Raw genomic sequence first — 19,412 nt, forward strand, 5'->3', positions numbered from 1 at the left:
TGACCAAAGTTTTATTCCACACTTTGCAACACATATTAAATCCATGTTATTGTCAGATAGAATACTGAGGGTCCCCAAGGAGAGGGCTTGTTAGTGTAGGAAGGATTTTTAATATGGTTAGCATTTATTAGACCTTGATTGATTATTATAAGTTTTTAAATAGTATTACATTTAACAGGAATATAGGACTATTGTTAGGATTAAGATAGATTGATTAAGGAAATGTAAGGACTTTAGAGAAAAGCCATATCTATAGACATGATAGTTCCATGCGAGAGGGGAGTCTAACAATTAGTGGCGTGAGATAAGGATTATTAGAGTTCTTTACTGACACAACCGGAAAATAAGATTTTAACTAGGGCCTTACAAACCCTGGGCTTATAGTTGTAAGGTTAGACCTAAAAATCTGATTCAAAAGTCAAAGCTATTGTTAAGGTTTCCATAAAAGAGCTAAACTTAATCATGAGAGATTAAGCCGAATAAGGAGGAGAGGGTAACTTAAATCTAAAGAAATGAGATAAAGCCAAACAGTGAGACATGTAGTTCAAATTTGGAAACATGAGAAACAGAGCCACAGGCAGACAGAAGAGCCCTCCCCCGCACTGCAGAGACCTTGAAGGTTGGAGAGCAGAGAGAAGTTTAGAAGAGGAGCCAGGACGAGCAAAGATAACATAGTGTGTAGATAACAGTTACTGAGTGGAGACAAAAGCAAGAATTGGACATGTGGAAAATGAAAGGGGCACTCCTAAATGATAATGTCAGACATAAGGATAATTCACTAAATCTTACCTAAGTCATTGTGTAAGAATAAGGCAAGGTTGTTACCTGGGCAGAGCCAGGTAACAAAGGGGGGATGGGTAAATAGTGTTCTAGAATAGGATGTGACCTACGGGATAATTAACTAATAACATTTTTTTTTTTAGCTAATAAACAGAACGAATAAGAAACTGTTTTATTAACCAAACCTGTATGTCCAAGAGTTTATGCACTACAGGTGAACTACAGGTGAAGTCACTCAATCCAGTCCCATAGGCCTGGTGGGGGGACCATACCAAGGGCTCCTGGTGACAGCTAGCTGAAAGAGCTACCCGGATTCATATCGCACTGCGGGAGGGTAAGGCACATTTGACACTGTCGAACAATAACAGAGTTCGAGAGGAGAACTGGAATTAACAGAATTCTGGGGGCCATCTCTCGAATGAAAAATACCTTACCTGTCCTTTCCTCACTGTTGTTGTTCATAGAAGTGGAGATGTGTCTGGCTCTTGCTAAGCGATGTGTTCTAGGGGAGAGGGTGGGGCTTCACATGGAAGCTGTTCGTCTGAAGCTGTTTTATCGTGGGTGACATGTTCCTGATACAGCACGTCCTACTAGATATGCGGAGAGTGGTAATTTGACCCATGGTTTAGACGGTGAGGATTTTGTTCCAAAATAGAAGAGATATCGGTGCAGGTTCCCATATTGATCGTGGACACAGGTCATAGCTCATGGGGAGAGAGGGCTATATGAATCCACTCACCCAGCATGGAAGAAGGTAGAGTTGAGTGGCATAAAGATACGCTTAACCCTTTAAATAGAAATAAAGGAGGATCAAGGGTTGTGGTAGGAAGATGACCAGGTCTTGGTCGACACCCTAGTACGGTTCTGGGTAGAGGAGTGTGGGTCGGTATGGTAAAGCTGTTCATGAAAGCAGGAATGCCAGGGCAGGGAACAGTTGAAACTGGAGCAGCAGCACAGTCAGGTGGACTGGGGACAGCAAGGAGTCATCATGTCAGGTAGTCCTGGGGCACGGTCCTAGGGCTCCGGTCCTCCGAGAGAGAGAAAGAAAGAGAGAATTAGAGAGAGCATATGTGGGGTGGCCAGTCCTCTTCTGGCTGTGCCGGGTGGAGATTATAACAGAACATGGCCAAGATGTTCAAATGTTCATAAATGACCAGCATGGTTGAATAATAGTAAGGCAGAACAGTTGAAACTGGAGCAGCAGCATGGCCAGGTGGACTGGGGACAGCAAGGAGTCATCATGTCAGGTAGTCCTGGGACATAGTCCTAGGGCCCAGGCCAGTTGAAACTGGAGCAGCAGCATGGCCAGGTGGACTGGGGACAGCAAGGAGTCATCATGTCAGGTAGTCCTGGGGCATGGTCCTAGGGCTCAGGTCCTCCGAGAGAGAGAAAGAAAGAGAGAGAGAAGGAGAGAATTAGAGCACGCACCCCTAGATTCACACAGGACACCGAATAGGACAGGAGAAGTACTCCAGATATAACAAACTGACCCTAGCCCCCCGACACATAAACTACTGCAGCATAAATACTGGAGGCTGAGACAGGAGGGGTCAGGAGACACTGTGGCCCCATCCGAGGACACCCCCGGACAGGGCCAAACAGGAAGGATATAACCCCACCCACTTTGCCAAAGCACAGCCCCCACACCACTAGAGGGATATCTTCAACTTACCATCCTGAGACAAGGCAGAGTACTGACCTGTTCACCGGACGTACTACCTGTCCCAGACCTGCTGTTTTCAACTCTCTAGAGACAGCAGGAGCGGTAGAGGTGCTGACCTGTTGCACCCTCGACAACTACTGTTATTATTTGACCATGCTGGTCATTTATGGACATTTGAACGTCTTGGCCATGTTCTGCTATAATCTCCACCCGGCATAGCCAGAAGAGGACTGGCCAACCCTTATAGCCTGGTTCCTCTCTAGGTTTTGGCCTTTTTAGGGAGTTTTTCCTAGCCACTGTGCATCTACACCTGCATTGCTTGCTGTTTGAGGTTTTAGCCCGAGTTTCTCTACAGCACTTTTAGATATCAGCTAATCTAAGGGCTTTATAAATACATTTGATATCTGTTCTTTCTTTTGCAGCTTTGTATTTAGAGTGACTCAACACAACAATAAAATGCACTGAATACAACAGATGTAGATCTTACAGTGAAATGCTTACTTATGTCATGGTTTTCTTCCTCTTCTGAAGAGGTGAAACAGGGATCGGACCAATACGCAGCGTGGTAAGTGTCCATGGTTTTAATAGGAAACCTTAAACATGAGCACAACTACAAACCGTGAAAACAGTCCCATGTGGCACAAACACTGACACAGGAAACAATCACCCACAAAATAGCCAAAGAATATGGCTGCCTAAATATGGTTCCCAATCAGACACAAATATTAACACCTGCCTCTGATTGAGAACCAATCTAGGCAACCATAGACTTACCTAGACACCTAAACTGAACACAACCCCATAAATCTACAAAAAACCCTAGACAAATCAAAACACATAAATCACCCATATCACACCCTGGCCTAACCAAAATAATAAAGAAAACAAAGATAACTAAGGCCAGGGTGTGACAACTTACAAGCCCTTAACCAACAATGCAGTTTTAGAAAAATAATGAAATAGAAATATAACAAATAATTAAGGAGCAACAATAAAATAACTGTAGCGAGGCTATATACAGGGGCTATATACAGGGAGTCAATGTGCGGGGGCAGCGGTTAGACGAGGTAATATATACATGTAGGTAGAGGTAAAGTAACTATGCATAGATAATAAACAGAATGTAGCAGCAGTGTAAAATGGGGGGTGAGGTGGGGACAACGCAAATAGTCCGGGTAGATTAACTGTTCAAGAGTCTTAAAGGGGTTAGAAGCAGTTAAGATGCCTTTTTGACCTAGACTTAGTAGCAGAGAGAACAGTCTATGACTGGGGTGGCTGGAATCATTGGCATTTTTTTGGGCCATGCTCTGACACCGCCTGATATAGAGGTCCTGGGTGGCAGGAAGCTTGGCCCCAGTGATGTACTGGGCCGTACGCACTACCCTCTGTCGTGCTTGGCCATGCAGTCATGGGTGAACAGGGAGTACCTTAGGCTATGCTTTGGTTACATGAAATGATTACTGAATATTTGGAAAACAATAAATACATGTAGTGGATATTCGTTACCTCCCAAACATCGCGCGATTTTTATTTTCTTACACAACATTTTGACCGAGGAGGGAAGGCATGTAGTTTTTTTCTCTCAAGTAAATTATTGATGGAACATGATAGACAAAACTAGTCTAGTAATCCCTTGAAGGTGGGTCTTTGAAACTGTTCCGTGTTTTCCTGACATTTTCCTGACATGGAACAGTCCACATACGCTGTGGCCATATACAGTACATTATTACAATATGTAATAATTGAGTATGTTTAATTGTTGTATCGGTAACGTATGTTCGAAATGAGACTTGGGTTGGACAAAAAAAAGCAACGAACTATGTTGATTGACGTTCAGAAACCGTGTCCAATCAAAAACATCAGGGCGAGTTATTGGGCGGGATTTATCTGTCAGGAGACAGGAAGAGCGAAACGGGGGTTGTGTAGATAGCGAATATAGCTAGACTTGTAGCACAGCACGACGATCTGCAACGTTGTTGTACTTTTATAATCATGACATCTACTCTTGATGATAGCGAAAAAGAAAAGGTACGTTATGAGCGATGTATTATCGTCTTTGTTAGCCAACTACCTAGCTCTTCGCTTAATGTTAAATATCCAGCTAACTGTAGCCTATATTTTAGCTAGCGGGGAAGTTCATGAGATGCTCACTTGCTTAAAACACAACTGCAGTATTTAGGTAACGCTATTCATACAGTCAGCTATCTATGATAAATGTCGCTGGCTAGCTAATAACCTGAAAATAAGGTTTCCCGGCTAGCTAAATAGTTATCTAGAGGAATCAACAGCTGCAGTCTGTTGAAAGCAACAGTCTAACTTATAACGTCAACGAGTATTGGAGGCTGTATAGAAAGCATTCTACCACTATCTTTGGCATTGGCCTAGCTAGCTAACTACTTCACAGATAAATGTTGTCACAAGATGTCTTATCCATTATTGTATTGTCACCACCCCAGGCTACTTTAGTTTGCCATAAGTACTTGATGTCGTAGCCTTTAAAAGTGTTCCACTGCCTCTGACATGAAAGTTGGGCTTGTATGGCACTGCACTTACCCAATAACAGGCCATTCTCGCTGGTTTAATTTCTGCTTTTCCTGTTTACCCCATTACTATTTTGAATTATCTGGCTAGAGGGCTATTGATTTTAGAATATGGATCACCGACCACTGATCTAACCATTGCCTTTGGGGACTTGCAACGTGGCAGTAAGAGGCTAGTTTTGTCCTGGCCAATTACAGAATAACTCAGATGGCTTACATATGGACGGACTGGTGTGGAATTGGACAGGCCTGTGGTTATTTTATTTTCTGCCATTTTTTTTTCTCCCTCTGAGACATTCCAGAGGAGACTTACTCTGCTTTATTTCGGATGACTCTGTCAAGCTGAGTAGCAGAGTTCGGGTAGTAGTATGGTGAAACACTGAGGCTCATTCACACAGGAAGTACTGGCTAAATTGTTAGAGAATGGTACTTGCAACGCCAGGATAGTGGGTCAGTTTCCACTAGGGCTACCCATACGATCAAGGCTTCTCCTACTCAAACAGAAACAGCTGTTAAGATGGGAGAAACGTAGCCTTGAAAATAATGACCATAGGGAGTGGTAGGATGGCACAAACAAATTCAGGACCATGCTAGGAGAAATGTACGCTAGCTAGCAGACTCTTGCAAACATTGACCGACCCTTTTGGGAAATCAGCTGGAGTTATTGCTTCAAGTACGGTGTGTGTGTAATTCAATCCCAAGGATATATATATATATATATATCAGTTGAAGTCGGAAGTTTACATGCACTTAGGTTGGAGTCACTTAGGTTGAAACTCGTTTTTCAGCCACTCCACAAATGTCTTGATAAAATATAGTTTTGGCAAGTCTGTTAAGACATCTACTTTGTGCATGACACAAGTAATTTTCCCAACAATTATTTACAGACACAGTGAATTTGTCTGAAATAATCTATCACAATTCCAGTGGGTCAGAATTTTACATACAGTAAGTTAAATGTGCCTTTAAACAGTTTGGAAAATTCCAGAAAATGATGTCATGGCTTTAGAAGCTTCTAATTACATTATTTTAGTCAATTGAAGGTATACCTGTGGATGTTTTTCAAGGCCTGCCTTCAAACTCGGTGCCTCTTTGCTTGACATCATGGGAAAATCAAAAGAAATCAGCTAAGACCTCTGGTTCATCCTTGGGAGCAATTTCCAAATGCCTGAAGGTACCATGTTCATCTGTACAAACAATAGTACGCAAGTATAAACACCATGGGACCACGCAGCCGTCATACCGCTCAAGAAGGAGACACGTTCTGTCTCCTAGAGATGAACGTACTTTGGTGCGGAAAGTGCAAATCAATCCCAGAACAACAGCAAAGGACCTTGTGAAGATGCTGGAGGAAACAGGTACGAAAGTATCTATATCCCCAGTAAAACGAGTGCTATATCGACATAGCCTGAAAGGCCGCTCAGCAAGGAAGAAGCCACGGCTCCAAAACCGTCATAAAAGCCAGACAACGGTTTGCAACTGCACATGGGGACAAAGATTGTACTTTTTGGAGAAATGTCCTAGTGTCTGATGACACAAAAATAGAACTGTTTGCCCATAATGATCATCGTTATGTTTGGAGGAAAAAGGGGGAGGCTTGCAAGCTGAAGAACACCATCCCAACTGTGAAGCATGGGGGTGGCAGCATCATTTTGTGGGGGTGCTTTGCTGCAGGAGGGACTGGTGCACTTCACAAAACAGATGGCATCATGAGGGTGGATGTATTGAAGCAACATCTCAAGACATCAGTCAGGAAGTTAAAGCTTGGATGCAAATGGGTCTTCCAAATGGACTATGACCCCAAGCATACTTCCACAGTTGTCCTTAAGCCATTTTCTCACAAAGTCATGGTGTTGGAGTGGCCATCACAAAGCCCTGACCTCAATCCTATATCAAATGTGTGGGCAGAACTGAAAGCGTGTGCGAGCAAGGAGGCCTACAAACCTGGCTCAGTTACACCAGCTCTGTCAGGAGGAATGGTCCAAAATTCACCCAACTTATTGTGGGAGCTTGTGGAAGGCTACCTGAAACGTTTGACCCAAGTTAAACAATTTAAAGGCAATGCTATCAAATACTAATTGAGTGTATGTAAACTTCTGACCCACTGGGAATGTGCTGAAAGGAATAAAAGCTGAAATAACCTTGTCCTTTACCCTGTTCCCCCTTGTCTTAGGCACGCTCTGTGTCTGTGGACCTTAACAACGACGCTTCTCTCCTCATCGACATTCCTGATGCACTCTGTGAACGTGACAAAGTCAAGTTCACTGTCCACACCAAGGTAAAAACAGCAACTCCACAGTTTCAGTTCTTAAGCTAAGGGTCACTGCTAGTTCCCTCACTTTCCTGTCAGTTATTCAAATAATATATAATGCTCTTCGTGTCCAGCAGGCTAGAACTACAGCTTATGTTGTTTCTATGTCGAATGTGGTTGTCTTACCTACCTTAGTTGAATGCTGCACTGCAAGTCACTCTGGATCAGTGTCAGTGAAAAATAAATAACAGTAACTGTCTCTCAGATGTCTGTCTTCTAAAGTATATTACAACCTTGTGTTAATGCACTTTAAATGGAGCTTGAATTGTCTTTTCTGTCAGACCACCCTGAGCTCCTTCCAGAAGCCAGACTTCTCTGTTCCTAGGCAACATGAGGACTTTATCTGGCTCCATGACGCGCTGGTTGAGACTGAGGACTACGCTGGGCTCATTGTGAGTGACCTATTAAGTCCATCACATACACACACACACACTGGTTTGGGACTATGCTGGGCTCATTGAGTGATTTGAGTAGTAGAGCTGGGTGATATGGAATAAAAGACCATATCGCAATAAATTGCCTGGATTGATGCGATAATGAGTTGTTTATAACATTTTAATGTACATCACAGATGTTTATCTTTATCCTTAACTACTAATACTAGATTGATGGTTGTTTCCATCAGTTGTCCCATTAAGTGACCGAGATTAGCAAACATATTTAATTTTAAACTTCTCTAGTATCGGCTACTTATCGTAATGAACGATATCAGCAAAATGTCTGTGATAAGTGGTCTGTATTGATCATTTTCAGTTTATCGTCCCAGCTCTATGGAGTAGTCTACGGAACATACACACACACTGGTAAAACCCTAGATCACTGATATTCTAACTTCCGCGACGCATATAAGGCCCTCCCCCGCCCTCCTTTCGGGAAAAGCTGACCACGACTCCATTTTGTTGCTTTCAGCCTACAGACAGAGCCTAAAACAAGAAGCTCCCGCGCTCAGGTCTGTTCAACGCTGGTCCGACCAATCTGATTTCACGCTTCAAGACTGCTTCGATCACGTGGTTTGGGATATGTTCCGCATTGCGTACATCAACATTGACGAATACGCTGATTCGGGTAGCGAGTTTATTAGAAAGTGCCTCGGCGACGTTATACCCACAGTAACAATTAAAACATTCCCAAACCGGGGATTGATGGCAGCATTCGCGTGAAACTGAAAGCGCGAACCACTGCTTTTTAACCAGGGCAAGGTGACCGGAAACATGACCGAATAGAAACAGTATAGCTATTCCCTCCAAGGCAATCAAACAAGCTAAGCGTCAGTGTAGAGTCGCAATTCAACGGCTCAGACACGAGAGGTATGTGGCAGGGTCTACAGTCAATCACGGATTACAAAAAGAAAACCAGCCCCGTCGCGGACCAGGATGTCTTGCTCCCAGACAGACTAAACAACTTCTTTGCTCGCTTTGAGGACAATATAGTGCCACTGACATGGCCCGCTACCAAAACTTGCGGACTCTCCTTCACTGCAGCCGAGGTGAGTAAAACATTTAAACGTGTTAACCCTCGCAAGGCTGCAGGCCCAGACGGCGTCCTCAGAGCATGCGCAGAGCAGCTGGCTGGTGTGTTTACGGACATATTCAATCAATCCTTATCCCAGGCTGCTGTTCCCACATGCTTTAAGAGGGCCACCACTGTTCCTGTTCCCAAGAAAGCTAAGGTAACTGAGCTAAACGACTACCGCCCCGTAGCACTCACTTCCATCATCATGAAGTGCTTTGAGAGACTAGTCAAGGACCATATCACCTCCACCCTACCTGGCACCTTAGACCCACTCCAATTTGCTTACCGCCCCAATAGGTCCACAGACAACGCAACCACACTGCACACTGCCCTAACCCATCTGGACAAGTGGAATACCTATGTGAGAATGCTGTTCATCGACTACAGCTCAGCATTTAACACCATAGTACCCTAAACTCGTCATCAAGCTCGAGACCCTGGGTCTCAACCCCGACCTATGCAACTGGGTACTGGACTTCCTGATGGGCCGCCCCCAGGTGGTGAGGGTAGGTAACAACATCTCCACCCTGCTGATCCTCAACACTGGGGCCCCACAAGGGTGCATTCTGAGCCCTCTCCTGTACTCCCTGTTCACCCACGACTGCGTGGCCATGCACGTCTCCAACTCAATCATCAAGTTTGCGGACGACACTACAGTGGTAGGCTTGATTACCAAAAACGACGAGACTGCCTACAGGGAGGGCCCTCGGTGGTGTCACGAAAATAACTTCTCACTCAACAAAATAAAGGAGATGATTGTGGACTTCAGGAAACAGCAGAGGGAGCACCCCCCTATCCACATCGACAGGAGTGGAGAAGGTGGAAAGTTAAGTTCCTTGGCATACACATCGCGGACAAACTGAATTGGTCCATCCACACAGACAGCGTTGTGAAGAAGGCGCAGCAGCGCCTCTTCAACCTCAGGAGGCTGAAGAAATTTGGCTTGTCACCAAAAACACTCACAAACTTCTACAGATGCACAATCGAGAGCATCCTGTCGGGCTGTATCACCGCCTGGTACGGCAACTGCTCCGCCCACAACCGTAAGGCTCTCCAGAGGGTAGTGAGGTCTGCACAACGCATCACCGGGGGCAAACTACCTGGCCTCCAGGACACCTACACCACCCGATGTTACAGGAAGGCCATAAAGATCATCAAGGACAACAACCACCCGAGCCACTGCCTGTTCACCCCGCTATCATCCAGAAGGCGAGGTCAGTACAGGTGCATCAAAGCAGGGACCGAAAGACTGAAAAACAGCTTCTGATCTCAAGGCCATCAGACTGTTAAACAGCCACCACTAACATTGAGTGGCTGCTGCCATACATGTAAAACATGTATCACTAGCCACTTTAAACAATGCCACTTAATATAATGTTTACATACCCTACATTACCCATCTCATATGTATATACTGTACTCGATACCATCTACTGCATCTTGCCTATGCCATTCTGTACCATCACTCATTCATATATTTTTATGTACATATTCTTTATCCCTTTACACTTGTGTGTGTATAGGCTAGTAGTTGTGGAATTGTTAGGTCAGATTACTTGTTGGTTATTACTGCATTGTCGGAACTGGAAGCACAAGAATTTCGCTACACTCACACATGGTTAGCAGATGTTAGTGCATGTGACAAATAGAATTTGATTTGACACACCACTTAATTACAGTATAGTTCACACTCGCAGCCAATGCTGCCACTGAATGTAATTTCACAAGTTCACTGTCAGGACATGTGAGTGTTATTTGATGAAGGTGGAAGGGACTCCGTTATCTGCTCAAATATTTTATTTTAAATACCATCGTCTGTCAGCTGAGTTTTATTGTAGGGACATGCCCATGTAGGAAATCTTACTAGAAGCTCCATCTGCTCTCCTCACCCCTACCTCCGCATCTCCCTCTCCTCAACTACACCTTCCCCTCTGCCTCTCCTCTGCCCTTGCTCCTTCCCCTCTTTCCTCTCTACCTCTCTCCCTTTCCTCCATTACTCCCCCTCTGCTCTTTTCCTCCCCATCTCCCTGTCTGTCCAGATCCCTCCAGCCCCCCCGAAGCCAGACTTCGAGAGCCCAAGGGAGAAGATGCATAAACTGGGAGAGGGAGAAGCCACCATGACCAAGGAGGAATACACCAAGATGAAGCAGGAGTTAGAGGCGTGAGTTCTGACCTTTCCTCCTTTACCCCTTGTCACTGTGTCCAAGCGTAATTGGCACAGTTCTGCGTATTTAAATGTTGTATTACGATTCCTGTGGGAATGATTCTGGTGATCTCAAGATTGTGTATCTGTATGTGCACTCTCAGTTGGTAATTTGCCATCTTCTGGCTCTCTCTCCCAGTGAGTACCTGGCTGTATTTAAGAAGACTGTACAAGTCCACGAGGTATTCCTGCAGCGACTATCTTCTCACCCGATCCTGAGCAAGGACAGAAACTTCCAGATATTCCTGGAGTATGACCAGGATGTGAGTTTGACACTTGGAAAAGGAAACGAAGAAGACAGACTGCGTATTTTCTAGCAGTACTGACTTCCTAGTTAACTGCTGAGTCGTGTTCACTCGAGCACACCGTTGAAAAACATTTCCCAATGCAGTTCAGTTAGTACATCCAGTCATTTTCTTCCGTTTTGTGCCTAGTGAACACGAGGGAGGGGGATAGAGGGAGGGGGATAGAGGAAGATAAGCAAGCAGACCTAGGGCACATCCTGCTGCTGAGTTAAGCTCTATTTCCAAACCACTCGGTCAGTGGAGCTTCGAGTCAGCTAGGGTCTGCTGAGATGGTTTTGTTTGTCCTTTTGGGAAATGTTATACAGGCATTTTATAAAATTATTAGGAAAAACCCTAACACTTATTGTAGTTCTTACTCACTTTCTTCATTCCTATGTGGAACTAAAGGCTTCCACAAGACAGCGCCACAGCTATTGTAGCTTACGTAATCAATTTTACATTGCGAACTTGTTCTGTGGTCTCAATGGCTAACTAAATAATTTCCCTACCTGTGATTGGTCCACGTAGCTGAGCGTACGAAGGAAGAACGCAAAGGAGACGTTTGGGAGTTTCTTTAAGAACATGGTCAAGAGTGCTGATGAGGTCATCATCTCTGGGATAAAGGTAGGTGTGGCCTCCTCGCATATCATACAATACTAGCCAAGTTCGAGAGCATCACATCTGTGAGGCATTGTGGGTAAATTGTGACTGACTGACCTACAAACAATAATTTATGCAAGGTGATTTCAGAATCAGTCAGCAGTTGCCTGCATTGTCAAACAAGCCCAATGCTTTTATTGTCCATTTCCATGAAATGTCATCTTGTGAAATCAGCAATGCATTACAAACCAGATGCAGAAAGTCAATGCATTACAAACCAGATGCAGAAAGTCAATGCATTACAAACCAGATGCAGAAAGTCAATGCATTACAAACCAGATGCAGAAAGTCAACAAAGAGAAACAAATGCAGCTACAAATCGTAACGGTTTACAAGCTGAGCAGGGACCTTCGTATCCAGAATGAAGATCTGGCTTTGTGTTTTTTTTTGTGTGTCTTAGGCAGAAGGTTGATGTCTTTAAAATATTTTTTTTCTTGCAGGAAGTAGATGATTTCTTTGAGCAGGAGAAGACCTTCCTGCTTGATTATTCGTCCAAGATCAAAGACTCCACTGCCAGGGCAGAGAAGATGACCCGCTCTCACAAAAGTATGACTATGAAATCAACAACAACCAACTTGAATTGGAGCTTTTTGAGTTATTGATAAGAAGTTGTTTTTTCCCCCCTTATATCTGGCTCAATCACATGTAATTTATAAAGCCCTTTTAACATCAGCAGTTGTCACATATTGCTTTGGAGATACCTAGCCGCAATGCTGGACTTGGGACTAAAATAGGTGCTGGTACTGTTTTTATAGTTAGTTGCAGAAGCTCCACAATACTTTTGTGCTAATATTCTATGAGAGGAACAGAATATTTGAGGCGCTGGTACTCAGCTCCTGCCCAAGTCAAAAACTGCCTTACCTAAAACTCCAAAGAGCAAGCAATACTGATGCAGAAGCACAGTGTCTAGGAAAAGCTCAAAAGGTGGGAACATAGAGGAACCGAGGGGTGGCCAGGCCTCTTCTGGCTGTGCCGGGTAGAGAGGAACCAGGCTCCGAGGGGTGGCCAGGCCTCTTCTGGCTGTGCCGGGTAGAGAGGAACCAGGCTCCGAGGGGTGGCCAGGCCTCTTCTGGCTGTGCCGGGTAGAGAGGAACCAGGCTCCGAGGGGTGGCCAGGCCTCTTCTGGCTATGCCGGGTGGAGATTTAAGAGTACATGTAGCCATTAAGGCCAGATCGGTTTTCAAGACATTTAAATGTTTATAGATGAACAGCAGGATGTGTGGTATCATTGTGTGGTGTCACCAAAGTGGTGCAACTTCTTACAGTATGTTACCCATACTGAGTTTTATTGATTGCTTGGAATTCACAGCCGTTGACCCTTGGCCTCAGGTCGACCACCTAGGATACCAGGTTTTGCGTTATGGTGACCCCTAACCTCTTGAAGTCACTCAGGGGCTGAGTTCAGATTTAAAGTGGGCCAAGAATTTAGATTTTAACATGTTGTATTTTGTCTCAGATGTTGCTGATGATTACATCCACATCTCTGCCACTTTGAACAGTCTCTCTGTCGATGACAACACCGCACTTAAAAAGTGAGTAACAATATGAATACACTATAGTTCGAGGTATACGAATGGTGCCGTTGTTTCAAGCCAACTACGGGTGGCTTAATCTCGGTTAACCCAGAACTAAAGTCCCGCATAATTGGTCAGAAGCTTGATTAAGTTCTAGGATCATACGTGTTAAGAGATGCTAGAATGAGGAGCGGAACCAGAACAATGAGCCCAAACCTCTGCAAATTACGGGCAATTATTATATGGGCAAAATGCCCCCCCCTTCTGAAATTCAGAAAGATGCGAACACCTGCAAAATCATGATTTGTCCAAATAATCAGTGATTGAGATCCCAAGCACTGGAACTATTGCTGCTTGTTAGCTATCGGTGCCCATAGTATAAAGATCGATCTAGGGTACCATGTTTGTTTATGTAGTCTAGCTACAAGAGTTTATGGGTTGCTAAATGAATGGTTTACATCTCACCCAATATCAGCGACAACAAATTGTGACTTTGCTCAAGTTCTCATGGTCTTGTCTATTCCCTTCAGGCACCTTGAGAAGTTTGCAGACTTGTTTGAGAAACTAAGGGTAAGAACCACAGTGCTGGTCTTCTGCACTTCTCAACCTGGACTGTTTTTATATCATCCGCTATTGTCCATCTCCATGCAAATTCAAATTTTGTGAGGTCAGCAATACATTTAAACACGTGTGCATTTTGCTTTTGTGGGCTGTGCAAATGTCTACATTTTTTTTACAAGTTAGTCATTTAGCAGACACTCATATCCAGCACGACATGCAGGTCATCTTAAGATAGCTAGGGGAGACAACATTTCTGTCATATCTGCTTTAGAGGAAAATTGTACTTACTATCAGCAAGGTGCTAGTTGGAAATGTGGTGTGTCAGTTGTGTGTGTGTGTGTATGTATGTGTATATATATATATTTATTTACATTTTAAATGTGTATCTTATGTTCTTTGAGCATGGCGGTAGCATTGATGTTGTATCTATTTGGTCCTGCCTGTAGAAAGTGGAGGGCAGAGTGGCGTCAGACGAGGAGCTGAAGCTCACGGAGCTGCTCCGTTACTACATGCTGGACATCCAGGCAGCCAAGGTGAGCCACGTCTAGTCTGTTTCTCTCTCAAAAAAACCTCAGCAACTTCTTATTGAATCATTCATTATTTTCTTAAAGTCACGTGGCAACACGGTAGGCATGCATATTACATGCATTCTCTGAGAAATGCTGTTTGTGTGTTAACCACTACATGTGTGTCAGGACCTGTTGTACAGGCGGGCCCGGGCCCTGGCTGACTATGAGAACAGTAACAAGGCCCTGGACAAGGCCCGGCTGAAGAGTAAAGACATCACCCAGGCTGAGGAGCACCAACAACAGTGTCTGCAGAAGTTTGACAAGCTCTCTGAGTCTGGAAAAAGAGGTTTGTTTAAGACTGTGTGCATGTGGATTTGGGCTAACATGTTCTTCTGTAATACAGTACAGTGAGTAAACTGACAGTATGGTCTTCTCCTCCCAGAGCTGACCAGTTTTAAGGGCAGGAGAGTGGTGGCTTTCCGTAAGAACCTAATAGAGATGGCTGAACTGGAGATCAAACACGCCAAGGTCAGTCAGGGTGCACAGAGTTCTTTTTCCTTCCTGTGTTTGAGATTTTTTTCGGGAATATGCAGTAATGAACTATAGGGGGAGGGGAGAGATCGAATGACACAATTAGAAGCCGTGGGATACAATATCACTAAACTGTTATGTGCTACAGGAGGGGTTCACCACTAGACCAACCGCAGACACAACACTCTACTTTGTTGGTACTTTTCTCAGTGATGGACTGGACTGTTCAGGAGCTTTCAGTGGATATTATATATGTAGCAACTATGAGCAAAATGTAGTTCATGTTATGTGGTACATTGTGCCCTGATCCTTGTGAAATGTCTGTTGAATGGATATGATACTGATATCCCTGTTCTCTCTGTAACCACAGAACAACATGGCTCTGCTGCAGGGCTGTATTGAGCTTCTCAAGAGCAACTGAACCTCCTGTCTCCTACCAATCCTCCCAGACCGCCAGACCACCACCCACTGACCGGCTAGCCTGGGTGCCAGTCTGTTTTTTGCTGTCTTGCCAACTCCGTATGGAACTGTCATGTAGAACCGTGCCAATGGCGTAGGCAAAAGCACAAACGGATCTGGAACCAGGCTACTTCACCAGCCTTTGAGAAGGGAACCTAGATACCCCTTCCCACCACACTCTACCCCCAGGGGACCTTGGGTCGTGTTCATTAGGGCACATGGTAGAAAAACATACATTTGCAAAAGAAAAGGAGCCTTTGTTATTGCACAGGATTAGATAGTCCCTCACCGTTTCACTCGATTTCGGCGCATTCTGTGCCTATTAAACACGATCCTGGGTACCTCCACCCCCAAATGATGCCATTTCAGAAACCTGCACAGGAACCTGCAGCCGTCTGTTTGCAGTCTGTCTGTTTTTTAGTCTGTCTCAAGGTTTACATAGTCCCTGCCCACCTGGCAACCCACCTCTTTCTACTCCGCCTCATGTCCCATGGAACACTCACCTTTTGTGATGCCAGCAATGCGGAACGGAGAAGGTAGCCGCTTGCATTGTCTTCTGATATTCCTCTTCATCTGGGCGCCTTTGTGAATTCACTCTGGCTATCTACTCCGATTTCAGAGCGCTCTCGTCTGTGTGCCAGAATGCAGAATAACTGATGAACGAACGCTCAACACCTGTTGAATATGGCCGGTGTCCCTAAACATTGGCAAAAAAACGTAATTCAATTGCTGCACAGTTAGTCACCAACGCTCTATAAGGTGAAAACAGCCTAACCACCTCTGACCACTTTACTTGCCCTAGCAGAGTGACGTTTTCTATCATTTATGTCTGGAAGTAACTAGCAAGCTAATTTACTTTAGCCAGTTAGCAATCTGACAACGCTCTGAATTTACGAACGCTCCGAGCGCACTCTTGAGGGCCCTTTGGCACTCCAGAGTGAATTTACGAATGCACCCATAGATTGTGATATATTTTTTCCTATTCTGGATGGATTACTCTATCCTTGTATTGGATTTTCCATTTTTAACGATGTTGATTGTGGAATGATAGCCTCATTGTGATGTTTTGCTTGCTTTTCACGGCACACTCTAACTAGCCCCGTTAGGTCCCGCACTTTTCTATACGTAAACGCATACATCTGGGTCGTGTTCATTAGGGAACTCTGTAGCAAACTGTTTTGCAACCGAACACAAGTGTTTAATTTAGGTGGAATTTGGACCTACTAAATGTGGATCTGTAGAGTTTAACTAGTCAGAGTTGTTTCGGAATAACCTGAGGTTTTTATGGTGTGGGTATAGCTATCTATAACTTTCTTATTGCAACTCTACTTTAAACAGGAAATACTCTGAGGAATCACATAGTGAATAACTGACAACTGAGCTCAGCTACTGCTTCTCTGGTTTGTAATGGAACAGTTTAAAAGGTCCTATTCATTAGGCCACTGTGTAGCAAAACATTTTGCAATAGAAAATGAAAACAATTTCTTATTGGACCAGTTCAGATTTTCCTTCGGTTTTGTGCCCAGGGAATACGACCCAGATGGAGCAACTGTTCATAAAGAACATATAAAGTGGATGGAAAAGGGAGAGCGATTAACTTAGTGCCTAAATAATTGTCCACCTTTCTACCAAAGTGTGCACTTGCACACTCGTCCTGGATTTAAATACATTGGGTTGATATAAGCATTGGCTGATGCGAGTTTCCACCACTGTTAAATCCATGACAGGAAGTGGGAGAAGAGTGGAGAATTGGGACTTATCTATATATATATATATATATATATATCTCTCTCTGAGATTAGTCTGGGCCAAACTCTCTCAAACCACCAGTAAAGTGAAGTGCTCTTTTTCATGGTTAGGAACGCTGAGTAGACACTAGTGTGTGTGTGTGTGGTAGTGTATCTATACTGTGTGGTACCACACAGAAATGCTTTGGCCGTTCCTCAGGAATGGCTACATGGCTCTTCTCACATTCGTCTACATTACTCCCAGTAACTGGAGCTAAATTCTTAAGATTCACATGGCTTTTGACAAGTTTACTTACACATAATATGGACCAATAGATTATTTTCACCACAGCCCTTGTGAGTGTCAGGACTGGTAGTTGTCCCTTTATCAAAGTTGACTGCCAAACTTGTGATACGTGACTTTATTTTATTTTTACCCACCCCACCCTCTCTTCAATCTGCTATGTCTAGTGAGTGCCAGGGAACACTGGTTTCTGTACTCATTGAGTGAATGTTCAGTGGACTAGTTTGAGTCAGTGAAGTCCACCCGTAGTAGCTAACTACTGTATACTTATGAATCACGTGACACACTTCCTGCTGTGTGGGTGAGGCCAGCAGCAGGTCCTAGTCCACTCACCCTTCAGCCAGTTGCTCTAGAGAATTTCCATGGTAACGGCATTATACTCAGATGTTTCACTTTAAAATGTATGTCAATGTTTAACTTAACTTTGTTTGATATTTCCACTGAAAAGTTTACAGAAGCATATTTTACAGGAAGAACTGTGTAGATATGTTTGGTAACAGAATAAAAGATTTTACTGTAATTCTGTTACCGAACTTTGCATCTGCCCAGTTTATCCAGTAATTTATTTATTTCTCTAAAATGTTCAAGGTAGTTGTATGGTTTGTTAAACGTAATTAATGGATTTTGCTTGACTACATTTGAAAGTTACCGTAGGATTGCGCTCTGTCAAGTCAGCCCAATCATTACATTGCATATGTAGCCTGGTCAGCTTGGACGCTTCATGCATTATATAGTTAACATTAAGCAAGCATCAAGCACTAGACTTATATTGGCTATTGGAGAGTAACTCTGGTCCTAGCACTTATTCAGAGGAGTTTGACTGACTCATGTCCTTCAGCATCTGCTTGAAGCTGTTAGTTTCAATTCTAGAATGTTCTGCCCTAAGTGTGCACTTGTTCACTGCCCTTCATGAATTTGAAAGTCTGACATGCTTATACCAATCCAATGTTTTTAATTGTGTGATGAGGATGAGTGTACACTACCAGGATAATTGTGATGCAGAGAGTAGACTACATGACTGTGCACTTCATTGATTTCCTGTTGTTTACCAGTGGCCTACTCCACCTGCTTACAGAGCAACACTAACCAATCCACCAATCCCCTTGCTTCTTACTGCTGATGCAGTATTTGTTTTTAAGCAATTAAGTTTGGCGTCGCCTATATTTCTCCTATTGCTTTTTGTTACTGACAGAACCTTTGCTAGTGCTAAACTAGCCTGGGTACCAGTCTGTTTCTGCCCTCTTGCATACGATTGGATATGGATTTGTCATGCCTGGTCTGGCTTTACTATGACAGCAATGGTGTTGGCAAGAGCACTAACAGATCAGGGACCAGGCTATGCCTACACTCAACCTGTGAAATGGAAAGGGTTCATATTGAAACAAAAATGATTGAATTCTTTGAATTGCTTAAGAAAAGAATGAGAATGCACTATGAAGGTGGTAGATACTTAGCAATCATTTCCAAGCCCAGAGAGAGCTGTGTTTATAATGAAATATTTTTTGCTAAATGAATGTATTTCTAATGGATTACAACTGTGTGAAATACTTCTTTACCTAGTTATTTTTCTTACGGAGCGTCTACATAAAAAAAAGAATGCAATAATGACATTAAATAAATCCTACTTTCCCAAAATACATACTGTGTTAGTATCTTAAGGTACTACAACTGCGTGTGATGTAATCACTGATACTATGGACTCGTTCAAGACAACTCAGAATTTGGAAATGTCTGACTTAGAATATATCAGAATGAACCAATAATAAGCTCTATGCAAAAAACAATGTATGCAAATTTGAAGGTAGCATATTACTACTGAAGTGAAGGTCAACTGAAATTCAACTGGGACCATGG

At 43.6% G+C, this 19,412-nt stretch overlaps 1 protein-coding gene across 1 annotated transcript; it reads left to right on the forward strand.

Annotated features, from left to right (window-relative positions):
* Positions 1-4,281: 4,281 nt before the first annotated feature.
* On the forward strand, positions 4,282-19,195 carry snx5 (sorting nexin 5). Its single transcript, XM_029640047.2, has 13 exons — positions 4,282-4,471; positions 7,157-7,261; positions 7,576-7,686; positions 10,846-10,967; positions 11,149-11,272; positions 11,822-11,917; positions 12,394-12,499; positions 13,410-13,485; positions 13,998-14,037; positions 14,475-14,561; positions 14,724-14,883; positions 14,980-15,065; positions 15,439-19,195. Exons 1-13 carry the CDS (start codon positions 4,436-4,438, stop codon positions 15,487-15,489), a joined length of 1,200 nt encoding a protein of 399 aa, XP_029495907.1. The 5' UTR covers positions 4,282-4,435; the 3' UTR covers positions 15,490-19,195.
* Positions 19,196-19,412: the final 217 nt, after the last annotated feature.

The sequence above is a fragment of the Oncorhynchus nerka genome, linkage group LG28 (assembly GCF_034236695.1).
Source record: "Oncorhynchus nerka isolate Pitt River linkage group LG28, Oner_Uvic_2.0, whole genome shotgun sequence".
Classification (NCBI taxonomy): domain Eukaryota; kingdom Metazoa; phylum Chordata; class Actinopteri; order Salmoniformes; family Salmonidae; genus Oncorhynchus; species Oncorhynchus nerka.

Bases quoted from the DNA above. Each gene is read 5' to 3' on its own strand.
- snx5 (XM_029640047.2), top strand. From the start codon at position 4,436: ATGACATCTACTCTTGATGATAGCGAAAAAGAAAAG. The intron at 10,968-11,148 runs GTGAGTTCTGAC...TCTCTCTCCCAG, and splicing joins ATGAAGCAGGAGTTAGAGGC to TGAGTACCTGGCTGTATTTA. The intron at 11,273-11,821 runs GTGAGTTTGACA...TGGTCCACGTAG, and splicing joins TCCTGGAGTATGACCAGGAT to CTGAGCGTACGAAGGAAGAA.